This window comes from Chiloscyllium plagiosum, unplaced genomic scaffold, assembly GCF_037043375.1.
Source record: "Chiloscyllium plagiosum isolate Xiang-an unplaced genomic scaffold, Cpla_swu_hap1 HiC_scaffold_1, whole genome shotgun sequence".
Taxonomy (NCBI): Eukaryota; Metazoa; Chordata; class Chondrichthyes; order Orectolobiformes; family Hemiscylliidae; genus Chiloscyllium; species Chiloscyllium plagiosum.
This window is the reverse complement of record NW_028270139.1, coordinates 169,740,066-169,753,595: the sequence shown is the minus strand read 5'-3', so window position 1 is coordinate 169,753,595 and position 13,530 is coordinate 169,740,066. Positions and strand designations below refer to the sequence as shown.

General features: G+C 50.2%; 1 protein-coding gene across 1 annotated transcript in view; it reads left to right on the top strand.

Annotated features, from left to right (window-relative positions):
• Positions 1-10,180, top strand: part of LOC122555142 (inactive carboxypeptidase-like protein X2) — a 238,991-nt gene extending 228,811 nt beyond the window's left edge. The window contains exons 12-14 of the mRNA XM_087992293.1: positions 7,354-7,493; positions 7,585-7,684; positions 8,109-10,180. Coding sequence (XP_087848419.1) covers positions 7,354-7,493; positions 7,585-7,684; positions 8,109-8,347 — 479 coding nt within the window. The 3' untranslated portion in view covers positions 8,348-10,180. The remainder of the gene's footprint in view (positions 1-7,353; positions 7,494-7,584; positions 7,685-8,108) is intronic.
• Positions 10,181-13,530: the final 3,350 nt, after the last annotated feature.

The window sequence follows — 13,530 nt, the reverse complement described above, 5'->3', positions numbered from 1 at the left end:
TCCCTGTGTTCCCACACAGAGTACCTGCAGTAATATTGTCTCTGTGTCCCCACACAGAGATTATCTGCAGACATACTGTCCCTGTATCCCCACAGAGAGGGTACCTGCAGTAATATTGTCCCTGCATTCCCATACAGAGAGTATCTGCAGTAATATTGTCCCTTTATCCCCACACAGAGAGTATCTGCAGTTCTACTGTCCCTGCATCCTCAGACAGAGAGTATCTGCAGTAATATTGTCCCTGTATCCCCACACAGAGAATCTGCAGTAATATTGTCTCTGTATCCCCGCACAGAGAGTATCTGCAGTAATATTGTCCCTGTTTCCCACGCACAGATTATCTGCAGTAATATTGTCCCCGTGTCCACACACAGAGAGTATCTGCAGTAATATTGTCCCTGTATCCCTACACAGAGAGTGTGTGCAGTAATATTGTCCCTGTATCCCCACACAGAGAGTATCTGCAGTAATACGGTCCCTGTATCCCCACACAGAGAGTATCTGCAGTAATATTGTCCCTGTGTCCCCTCTGTCCCCTTCTGAAGAAGGGCCTGTGCCCGAAACGTCGAATCTCCTGTTCCCTGGATGCTGCCTGACCTGCTGTGCTGTTCCAGCAATAAAGTTTCAACTTTGTGATCCAGCATCTGCAGACCTCACTTTCTCCCTGTGTCCCCTCACGGAGAGTATCTGCAGTAATACTGTCCCTGTATCCCACACAGAGAGTATCTGCAGTAATATTGTCCCTGTGTCCCCACACAGAGAGTATCTGCAGTAATATTGTCCCTGTGTTCCCACACAGAGTACCTGCAGTAATATTGTCTCTGTGTCCCCACACAGAGATTATCTGCAGACATACTGTCCCTGTATCCCCACAGAGAGTATCTGCAGTAATATTGTCCCTGCATTCCCATACAGAGAGTATCTGCAGTAATATTATCCCTTTATCCCCACACAGAGAGTATCTGCAGTAATACTGTCCCTGTATCCTCACACAGAGAATCTGCAGTAATATTGTCCCTGTATCCCCACACAGAGAGTATCTGCAGTAATATTGTCCCCGTTTCCCACACACAGATTATCTGCAGTAATATTGTCCCTGTGTCCCCACACAGAGAGTATCTGCAGTAATATTGTCCCTGTGTCCCCACACAGAGAGTATCTGCAGTAATATTGTCCCTGTATCCCCACACAGAGAGTGTGTGCAGTAATATTGTCCCTGTATCCCCACACAGAGAGTATCTGCAGTAATATTGTCTCTGTATCCCCACACAGAGTAGCTGCAGTAATACTGTCCCTGTATCCCCACACAGAGAGTATCTGCAGTAATATTGTCCCTGTGTCCCCTCACAAAGAGTATCTGCAGTAATGCTGTCCCTGTGTCCCCACACACAGAGTATCTGCAGTAATACTGTCCCTGTATCCCCACACAGAGATTATCTGCAGTAATATTGTCCCTGTGTCCGCACACAGAGAGTATCTGCAGTAATATTTTCCCTGTGTTCCCACACAGAGTATCTGCAGTAATATTGTCCCTGTCTCCCCACACAGAGACGATCGGCAGTTATACTGTCCCTGTATCCCACACAGAGAGTATCTGCGGTAATATTGTCCCTGTGTCCCCTCACAGAGAGTATCTGCAGTAATACTGTCCCTGTGTCCCCACACAGAGAGTATCTGCAGTCATATTTTCCCTGTATCCCCACACAGAGAATGTCTGCAGTAATACTGTCCCTGTGTCCCCTCCCAGAGATTATCTGCAGAAATATTGTCCCTGTGTCCCCACACAGTGAGTATCTGCAGTAATATTGTCCTTGTATCCCCACACAGAGAGTATCTGCAGTCATACTGTCCCTGTGTCCCCACACAGAGTATCTGCAGTAATATTGTCCCTGTCTCCCCACACACGGAGTATCTGCAGTAATGATGTCCCTGTATTCCTACACAGAGCGTACCTGCAGTAATATTGTCCCTGTGTCCCCACACAGAGAGTTCCGGCAGTAATATTGTCCCTGTATCCCCACACAGAGAGTATCTGCAGTAATATTGTCCCTGTATCCCCACACAGAAAGTATATGCAGTAATATTGTCCCTGTATTCCCACACAGAGTATCTGCAGTAATATTGTCCGTGTGTCCCCACACAGAGAGTATTGGCAGTAATATTGTCCCTTTATCCCACATAGAGAGTATCTGCAGTAATATTGTCCCTGTATCCCCATACAGGGGGTATCTGTGGTAATATTGTCCCTGTATTCCACACAGAGAGTATCTGCAGTAATATTGTCCCTGTATCCCCACACAGAGAGTATCTGCTGTAATATTGTCCCTGTATCCCCACACAGAGAGTATCTGCAGTAATATTGTCCCTGTATCCCCACACAGAAAGTATCTGCAGTAATATTGTCCCTGTATCCCCACACAGAGAGTATCTGCAGTAATATTGTCCCTGTATCCCCACATAGAGAGTATCGGCAGTAATATTGTCCCTGTATCCCCACACAGAGAGTATCTGCACTAATACTGTCCCTGTGTCCCCTCACAGAGAGTATCTGCAGTAATATTGTCCCTGTGTTCTCACACAGAGTATCTGCGGTAATATTGTCCCTGTGTCCCCACACAGAGAGTATCTGCAGTAATATTGTCCCTGTATCCCCACACATAAAGTATCTGCAGTAATATTGTACCTGTGTTCCCACACAGAGTATCTGCAGTAATATTGTCCCTGTATCCCCACACAGAGAGTATCTGCAGTAATATTGTCCCTGTATCCCCACACAGAGAGTATCTGTAGTAATAATGTCCCTGTATCCCCACTCAGAGAGTATCGGCAGTAATATTGTCCCTGTATCCTCACACAGAGAGTATCTGCACTAATACTGTCCTTGTGTCCCCTCACAGAGAGTATCTGCAGTAATACTGTCCCTGTATCCCACACAGAGGGTATCTGCAGTAATATTGTCCCTGTATCCCAACACAGAGAGTATCTGCAGTAAGATTGTCCCTGTATCCCCACACAGAGAGTATCTGTGGTAATATTGTCCCTGTGTCCCCACACAGAGAGTATCTGCAGTAATATTGTTCCTGTGTCCCCACACAGAGATTATCGGCAGTAATATTGTCCCTGTAACCCACACAGAGAGTATCTGCAGTAATATTGTCCCTGTGTCCCCATACAGAAAGTATCTGCAGTAATATTGTACCTGTGTTTCCACACAGAGTATCTGCAGTAATATTGTCCCTGTATCCCACACAGAGAGTATCTGCGGTAATATTGTCCCTGTATCCCCACAGAGAGAGTATCTGCAGTAATATTGTCCCTGTATCCCACAGAGAGAGTATCTGCAGTAATATTGTCCCTGTATCCCCACACAGAGAGTATCTGCAGTAATATTGTCCCTGCATTCCCATACAGAGAGTATCTGCAGTAATATTGTCCCTGTATCCCCACACAGAGAGTATCTGCAGTAACACTGTCCCTGTATCCCCACACTGAGCGTATCTGCAGTAATATTGTCCCTGTATCCCCACACAGAGAGTATCTGCAGTAATACTGTCCCTGTATCCCCATACAGCGAGTATCTGCAGTAATATTGTCCCTGGACTACCACACACAGAGTATCTGCTGTAATACTGTCCCTGTATCCACACACAGAAAGTATCTGCGGTAATACTGTCCCTGTACCCCCACACAGAGAGTATCTGCGGTAATATTGTCCCTGTATCCCACACAGAGAGTATCTGCGGTAATATTGTCCCTGTATCCCACACAGAGAGTATCTGCAGTAATATTGTGCCTGTATCCCACACAGAGAGTATCTGCGGTAATATTGTCCCTGTATCCCCACACAGAGAGTATCTGCGGTAATATTGTCTCTGTGTCCCCACACAGTGAGTATCTGCAGAAATACTGTCCCTGTGTCCCCACACAGAAAGTATCTGCGGTAATACTGTCCCAGTATCTCCACACAGAGTTTCTGCGGTAATATTGTCCCTGTATCCCACACAGAGAGTATCTGCAGTAATATTGTCCCTGTATCCCCACACAGAGAGTATCGGCAGTAATATTGTCCCTATATCCCACACAGAGAGTATCCACAGTAATATTGTTTTTGTATCCCCACACAGAAAGTATCTAAAGTAATATCGTCCTTGTGTCCCCACACAGAGAGTATCTGCAGAAATACTGTCCCTGTATCCCCATACAGAGAGTATCTGCATTAATATTGTCCCTGTATCCCCATACAGAGAGTATCTGCAGTAATACTGTCCCTGTATCCCCACACAGAGAGTATCTGCAGTAATACTGTCCCTGTATCCCCACACAGAGAGTATCTGCAGTAATATTGTCCCTGTATCCCCACATACAGAGTATCTGCAGTAATATTGTCCCTGTATCCCCACACAGAGAGTATCTGCAGAAATACTGTCCCTGTATCCCCATACAGAGAGTATCTGCATTAATATTGTCCCTGTATCCCCATACAGAGAGTATCTGCAGTAATATTGTCCCTGTATCCCCACACAGAGAGTATCTGCAGTAATACTGTCCCTGTATCCCCACACAGAGAGTATATGCAGTTATATTGTCCCTGTGTCCCCACACAGATAGTACCTGCAGAAATACTGTCCCTGTGTCCCCACACAGAGAGTATCTGCGGTAATACTGTCTCTGTAAGACACACAGAGAGTATCTGCGGTGATATTGTCCCTGTATCCCACACAGAGAATATCTGCGGTAATATTGTCCCTGTGTCCCCACACAGAGAGTATCGGCAGTAATACTGTCCCTGTGTCCCCACACAGAGAGTATCTGCAGTAATACTGTCCCTGTATCCCCACACAGAGAGTATCTGCAGTAATATTGTCCCTGTGTCCCCATACAGAGAGTATCTGCAGAAATACTGTCCATGTGTCCCCACACAGTGAGTATCTGCGGTAATACTGCCCCTGTATCCCCACACAGAGAATATCTGCGGTAATATTGTCCCTGTATCCCACACAGTGAGTATCTGCGGTAATATTGTCCCTGTATCCCCACACAGAGAGTATCTGCGGTAATATTGTCCTTGTATCCCCACACAGAGAGTATCTGCGGTAATATTGTCCCTGTATCCCGCACAGAGAGTATCTGCGGTAATATTGTCCCTGTATCCCAAACAGAGAGTATCTGCAGTAATATTGTCCCTGTATCCCCACACAGAGAGTATCTGCAGTAATATTGTCCCTCTATCCCCACACAGAGAGTATCTGCAGTAATACTGTCCCTGTATCCCCAAACAGAGAGTATCGGCAGTAATATTGTCCCTGTATCTCCACACAGAGAGTATCTGCACTAATACTGTCCATGTGTCCCCTCACAGAGAGTATCTGCAGTAATATTGTCCCTGTATCCCCACACAGAGAGTATCTGCAGTAATATTGTCCCTGTATCCCCACACAGAGAGTATCTGCAGTAATACTGTCCCTGTATCCCCACACAGAGAGTATCTGCAGTAATATTGTCCCTGTGTCCCCACACAGCGAGTTTCTGCAGTAATATTGTCCCTGTATCCCCACACAGAGAGTATCTGCAGTAATACTGTCCCTGTATCCCCACACAGAGAGTATCTGCAGTAATATTGTCCCTGTGTCCCCACACAGAGAGTATCTGCAGAAATACTGTCCGTGTCCCCTCACAGAAAGTATCTGCAGTAATATTGACCCTGTATCCCCACACAGAGAGTATCTGCAGTAATATTGTCCCTGTATCCCCACACAGAGAGTATCTGCAGTAATATTGTCCCTGTGTCCCCACACAGCGAGTTTCTGCAGTAATATTGTCCCTGTGTCCCCACACAGAGAGTATCTGCAGTAATATTGTTCCTGTATCCCCACACAGAGTATCATCATTAGAAACCTATTAAGGTCTACAAGTTTCTAGGACTTAATGGGACCTGCTGCAGCATGTTGTGGGTGGCCAATCGTGGAAATCTCTGACCTTTCTTTCATCAGAGGCAAGGTCAGAGAAAGCTGAAGAATAGCCAACATTGTTGCTTTGTTTAAGATGGGTAACGGGAATAATGCAGGTAATTACAGGCCAATGAGCCTTCCTTCAGTTGCAAGGAAATTGTTGGAGATGATTCTTTGGTGCCGGATTATCTCCCGTTTGGAAACCGACGGTCTGATTGTCCAATGGGCAGCATGGCTTTGTGTGGAGGAGGCCTTATCTCTCCAACTTCTTCGAGTTTTCTTTTGAGGAAGTGACAAAAGTAATGAAGGTAAGGTGGTGGGTGTTGTCTACAAGGATTTTAGTCAGGCCTTTGACAAGGTCCCTGCTGGCAGGCTGAGACAGAAAGTGAAGTCTCCTGGGGTCCACGGTGAGCTGGTAAGATAAATACTGAACTGGCTTGGTCAGAGAGGAGCAGGGGAAGGAGATCTGTGGTCAGTGGTGTTCCACAGGGTTCAGTCCTGGACTCCCTGCTGTTTACTATATAAATGGTTTGGGGGAGATGGTCTGTTTGTGACTGGGGGAGCTGCAGATAGTGAGGAGGATTGCCAGAGGATACAGCAGGATATTGATAGGATGGAGACTTGGCAGATGGATTTCATCCAGACTAATGTGAGATGATGCATTTCCAAAGATCTGAAACAAGAGGGAAGTAAATGACAGAACCTTTACAAGCTCCATTAACCAGAGGGATCCCAGCATCTCGGTCCACAGTGCTTCTCAAAGTGACAACACAAGTGGATAAGATGGTCACAAAGGCACATGGCCCACTTGTGTTCATTGGTTAGGGTGTAAACGGTTTCCAGTCACCTTGCAGCTGTATCGAGCTTTCGTTCGGTCACATCTGGAATATTGTGATCTTTTTGTGTCCTGATCAATACTTATCCCTTGCCAAAGGATAATAAAGAATGGGTAACTTTTATTAAATATTCATTCGCAAGATGAGGACATCGCTGGCTAGGCCCATCCCTAATTGCTCAGAGGGCAGTTAAGAGTCAGCCCCATTGCTGTGGGTCGGACCAGGCAAAGATGGCAGTTTCCCTCCCTAAAGCTGGGTCTTCCCCCTCAAACAATTGGCAATGGATTCCTGGATGTGCTTCAAATACTGTTGAAAGATTTCCAATTGCACCACCTGCCATGGTGGGACTCGAACGCGGGGGTCCCCAGAACATTCCCTGGGTCTCGAGATTCACAGTACAGAGATAATACCACAAGGCCATCGCCTTCCTCTTAATGTATTGTGGCCTTGCCAGCTACACATCTGGAGAGTGAATGTAGAAAGTTGACCTATTCTTTAGCTGTTTGTGGGATCTTGCTATGCAGCACAGGAACGAAGTGCCTGGTTGCTAACAGCACTGTGCCTTGCAGGTATGAACGACTTCAGTTACCTTCACACCAACTGTTTTGAGGTCACTGTGGAGCTGAGTTGTGATAAATACCCCCACCAGATTGAACTTGAAGCTGAATGGGAAAATAACAAAGAGTCCCTGCTGATCTACATGGAGCAGGTCAGTGAGTCAACCATTGCTCATGGCAAATTGTGCCCTCACCTCCCAGCAGCTCCTGTCTGACAGTGACCGCTGGTCTCTTCCTGTGCAGGTTCACCGGGGTGTGAAGGGCGTGGTGAGGGATCGTGATAACCATGGCATCGAGGGAGCCATCATTGTCGTCAATGGAATTGATCATGACATAAGGACAGGTAAGGGTCAAGGATCAATAAATCATCACAGCGATGTGAGGGTCAGGGGTCAGAGTAGACAATCACTGGGATGGGTGTGGGGGTCAGGGGTCAGAGTGGGCAGTCACTGGGATGGCTGTGGAGGTCAAGGGTCAGTGGACAATCACTGGAATGTATTTGGGGGTCAGGGGTCAGATGGGCAATCACTGGGATGGGTATGGGGGTCAGGGGTCAGAGTGAACAGTCATTGGGATGTGTGTGGGGGTCAGAGGTCAGAGTGTGTAGTTACTGGGATGGGTATGGGGGCCAGGGGTCAGACGGACAATGACTGGGGATGGGTGTGGAGGTCAGGGGTCAGATGGACAGTCAGTGGGATGGATGTGGGGTCAGGGGTCAGAGTGGACAGTTCCTGACAGTAATCTGTTTGCTACTTGCTGTCCATCAGCTGTCGATGGGGATTACTGGCGATTGTTGAATCCTGGAGATTATGAAATCACAGCGAAAGCAGACGGCTTCTACCCAGAGACTCAGACCTGTCGGGTTCATTATGAGCGACGGCCAACAATCTGTGACTTTGTTCTGACAGCGAGACCACCCACCCTGCTCAGCAGTGAGCAGCAGCCAGTGAGCAGGGGGCAAATGCGGTGGGTCCGCAAACCCAGAGGGAGGAGGCAAAGGCAGTGAGCACTCACACACTCTCGTATACCCTCACACACACACACGCACGCACACTCTCGTATACTCTCGCACTCACTCACTCTCATTCATTCACACACTCATTCTCACTCACTCACTCTCACATTCATTCACACACTCATTCACACACTCATTCTCACTCACTCACTCTCACACTCATTCACATACTCACACTCATTCGCACACACACACTCGCACACACATACTCGCATACACACTCACTCACGCACACTCACTTGCACACTCACTCTCACACTTACACTCTCACACTCACACTCTCACACACTCACGCACACTCAATGCACACACACACGCACCCACACACACACACTCTCACACACCTCACACACAGAGTTCCCTCTGCTTTGTCATTGACAGCTGGTAAACACTCTGAAGGGGCAGGAAATGAACTTGTGCTCACAACCAAACAGGAAGCTTTTTAACTGTGAATTCTGAGCTCAGTCAGACTGTCACAGCCCAGTATTCACCTGTGACAGCAGCACAAATGTTCCTTACCCTTTAATAACGCCCCTGTGCACAGTCCACTCCCAGTCTTCCTATCCCTCACTGCAAGCCCTCCACATTCATACCCCCTCAGGCAGCATCGTCCACATCCACTGGCTGTGGGTGGCTATTCATCTCCGAATTCAGCCTGGGGCTGTTCCGGAATGTTCCCTCTGCTTGGTGACACGTTCCTGATGTACCCACCACCCCTCCCCCTTCCCTTTTGGAAATGGTGCTATGGCATGTCTCAGTTACCCTCCCAAGGGCTGGGGCAGTTGCTGTCCCCATAACTGCCTCAGGTTACATATCCCCATTACACTGGGAGAAAGTGGGGGCTGCAGACGGCAGCTTTCCCATTCCTGGAGCCATTGTTGTAAAGGAAGAAATGGAAGCAAGAGGAGGCCATTCAGCCCTTCACGCCTGCTGCACCTTGCATGGCTGATCATCCAACTCAATAGCCTGTTCCTGCTTTTCCCCCATGTCCTTTAGCCCCATATCCTTCCCGAAATACTACAATGTTTTCCTCGACTGCTTTCTGTGGCAGTGGTGACCCCTCTCCCCCCCCCCCTCCCCCCGGCCCTCCAGTTCTGAACTCCCCAGTCATCAGGAACATCCTTCCTGCAATTCCACTGTCCAGTCCTGTCGGAATTTTACACATTTCTAACAGATTGCACCCCTCATATTTCTAAACTCCAGGGAATACAGTCCTAACTGATCCAGTGTCTCTTCATAAACCAGTCCTGACATCCTGGGAATCAATGCCATGCAACAAACAGTTGCACTCCTTCCATTGGGAGGGATAAAGAGACCAAAACTGTGCAAAATAATCCAGCTGTGCACTCACCCTGAAGGCTCAGTGTAACTGCAGCAAGACACCCCTGCTCCTGTACTCGTGTCCTGTTAACCTCAAGGCCAACATAGCCATATGCCTTCTTCCCTGGCTGATGCAGCCGCATGCTTAGCTTCCTGACCACTGGGCATGTTGTACCTCCCCACCTCCCAAAATATCACTCTGCATAGACACATCTGCTTTCCTGGTTTGGCAGCCTCACATTTAGCCACATTATACAGCAGCTGCTAAGGATTGATGTAGTCAGTCAGGCATTCCTCCTGACACAGCGATATCTCTGCATCATCTTCACCGCTCACCATCCCACACAGCGCTGTGTTGGGGTCTGTGCTTTCAGCATTTTAACCAATTCACACATTAAAAACAATTCACCCAGAATGCTCCTGTCCTTGAGGGACACCGATTCAGTTTATAGGTCAACTTGATTTTATTAACAAAATATTCCTGATTAAAAACATGTGACCATATTCCAAATTCTGACAGTATTTATTCTCAATCGAGCCCTATCTGTCTGAGAAAGGATCTAACTCACAAAGATCCCGTTTTGGGCTTGGCCTTTGGACTCTCCTCTGACATTGTCCTGGTTCTCTCTCACTCTGCTCTCAGCCGACCCCGCCCTGGGTCCCAGCCTCAGCCGACCCCGCCCTGGGTCCCAGCCTCAGCTGACCCCGCCCTGGGTCCCAGCCTCAGCCGACCCTGCCCTGGGTCCCAGCCTCAGCCGACCCCGCCCTGGGTCCCAGCCTCAGCCGACCCTGCCCTGGGTCCCTGCCCTCGGCCGACCCTGCCCTGGGTCTCTGCTCTGGGCCGACCCTGCCCTGGGTCCCTGCCTCAGCCGACCCCGCCCTGGGTCCCTGCCCTCGGCCGACCCTGCCCTGGGTCCCTGCCTCAGCCGACCCCGCCCTGGGTCCCTGCCTCAGCCGACCCCGCCCTGGGTCTCTGCTCTGGGCTGACCCAGCCCTGGGTCCCTGCTCTGGGCCGACCCTGCCCTGGGTCCCTGCCTCAGCCGACCCCGCCCTGGGTCCCTGCCTCAGCCGACCCTGCCCTGGGTCTCTGCTCTCGGCTGACCCTGCCCTGGGTCCCTGCTCTCGACCAACCCTGCCCTGGGTCCCTGCTCTGGGCCGACCCTGCCCTGGGTCCCTGCCCTCGGCCGACCCTGCCCTGGGTTCCTGCTCTCGGCCGACCCTGCCCTGGGTCCCTGCTCTGGGCCGACCCTGTCCTGGGTCCCTGCTCTGGGCTGACCCTGCCCTGGGTCCCTGCTCTGGGCCGACCCTGCCCTGGGTCCCTGCTCTGGGCCGACCCTGCCCTGGGTCCCTGCTCTCAGCTGACCCCGCCCTGGGTCCCTGCTCTCGGCCGACCCTGCCCTGGGTCCCTGCTCTCGGCCGACCCTGCCCTGGGTCCCTGCTCTGGGCCGACCCTGCCCTGGGTCCCTGCTCTCAGCTGACCCCGCCCTGGGTCCCTGCTCTCGGCCGACCCTGCCCTGGGTCCCTGCTCTCGGCCGACCCTGCCCTGGGTCCCTGCTCTCGGCCGACCCTGCCCTGGGTCCCTGCTCTCGGCCGACCCTGCCCTGGGTCCCTGCTCTCAGCCGACCCTGCCCTGCGTCCCTGCTCTGGGCCGACCCTGCCCTGGGTCCCTGCTCTCAGCCGACCCTGCCCTGGGTCCCTGCTCTCAGCCGACCCTGCCCTGGGAATGGGCTTATTTTCTGTCTTGCCAGATTTCTCTAGCTGGGGGTCAATGTGGAGTGGGCTAATGTTCTGTCTTGAAGAATGTGGAATTCCTGAAGAAGGGCTTATCCCTGAAACGTCGATTCTCCTGCTCCTCGGATGCTGCCTGGCCTGCTTTATCTTTCCAGCACCACATTTTTCAACTCTGGTCTCCAGCATCTGCAGTCCTCACTTTCTCCTAATTTGGGGTCCATGTGGAATGGGCTAATTTTCGGCCCATGGATCACTGGATCACAGTGTCATCTGCAAATTTGGGGATATTACAGTGAGTTCCTTCATCTAAGTGATGGGTGTCTGATGGTTGAGGGTCTTGTACTGAGCCCTGTGGTCCTCTCGTCACTTCCTGCCACTTATTCCTACTTTTTGTTTCCTGTCTGCACAGCAAAGGTTTTTAACGACCTCAGTACACTCCCCTGAATCCCATGTACCTTAATTTGACACATTAATCTCTTATATGGAACTTTGTCAAAAATATCCTGAGATAAATCACACCCATTGGTTCCCCCAGTAACAGTCATGGTTATGTCCTCAAAACCTTCATCTTAGTTTATGAAGCCTTTTATAATGTAAATTGAATGTGTCTGGTTCTGCCATTGTCTTTCGAAGTGCTCTGGTGTAAAACCCTGATATGGACTCTCACATCTTCCCCATTACCAGTGTCCCAGTCACAGGTCTTTCATTGCCTCTTTTCTCTCTCTTGCCATTTTTAAACAGTGAGGTTACGTTAGCTCCCCTCCAATCTGTGTAAGCTGTTCACCTCCTTCAGTAGATTATCAGGCCTTGATGATTGGTTGATGTTCCATCCCATCAATTTGTCCAGCACCATTTCGGAACAGATTTACATGAGTTTTCCCCTCTGTGTTCCCCACCAATTCTGGCAGATTGCTTGTCTCCTCTTTGGTGAAGTATGTTTTCCCCCCTAGTCCAGGAACTCTCCACATATGTTCGAGACACCACCCACGCCCTCCACCTCCTCCAAGACTTCCATTTCCCCGGCCCCCAACGCCTCATCTTCACCATGGATATCCAATCCCTCTACATCTCCATCCGCCATGACCAGGGCCTCCAAGCCCTCCGTTTTTTCCTCTCCAGACGTCCCCAACAGTACCCCTCCACCGACACTCTCATTCGTTGGGCTGAACTGGTCCTCACCCTTAACAATTTCTCCTTTGAATCCTCCCACTTCCTCCAAACCAAAGGGGTAGCCATGGGCACACGTATGGGCCCCAGCTATGCCTGTCTCTTTGTTGGCTACGTAGAGCAGTTGATCTTCCGTAATTACACCGGCACCATTCCCCACCTCTTCCTCCGCTACATTGATGACTGCATTGGCGACACCTCGTGCTCCCGCGAGGAGGTTGAGCAATTCATCAACTTCACCAACACATTCAACCTTGACCTTAAATTTACCTGGACCATCTCTGACACCTCCCTCCCCTTCCTGGACCTCTCCATCTCCATTCATGACGACCGACTTGACACCGACATTTTTGACAAACCCACCGCCTCCCACAGCTACCTGGATTACACCTCTTCCCACCCTACCTCCTGCAAAAATGCCATCCCGTATTCCCAATTCCTCCGCCTCCACCGTATCTGCTCCCAGGAGGACCAGTTCCACCATAGAACACACCAGATGGCCTCCTTCTTTAGAGACCGCAATTTCCCTTCCCACGTGGTTAAAGATGCCCTCCAACGCATCTCGTCTACATCCCGCACCTCCGCCCTCAGACTCCGCCCTCAGACCCCACCCCTCCAACCATAACAAGGACAGAACGCCCCTGGTGCTCACCTTCCACCCCACTAACCTTCTCATAAACCAAATCATCCACCGACATTTCCGCCACCTCCAAAAAGACCCCACCACCAGGGATATATTTCCCTCCCCACCCCTTTCCGCCTTCCGCAAAGACCGTTCCCTCCGTGACTACCTGGTCAGGTCCACACCCCCCTACAACCCACCCTCCCATCCTGGCACCTTCCCCTGCCACCGCAGGAACTGTAAAACCTGCGCCCACACCTCCTCCCTCACCTCTATCCAAGGCCCTAAAGGAGCCTTCCACATCCATCAAAGTTTTACCTGCACATCCACTAAT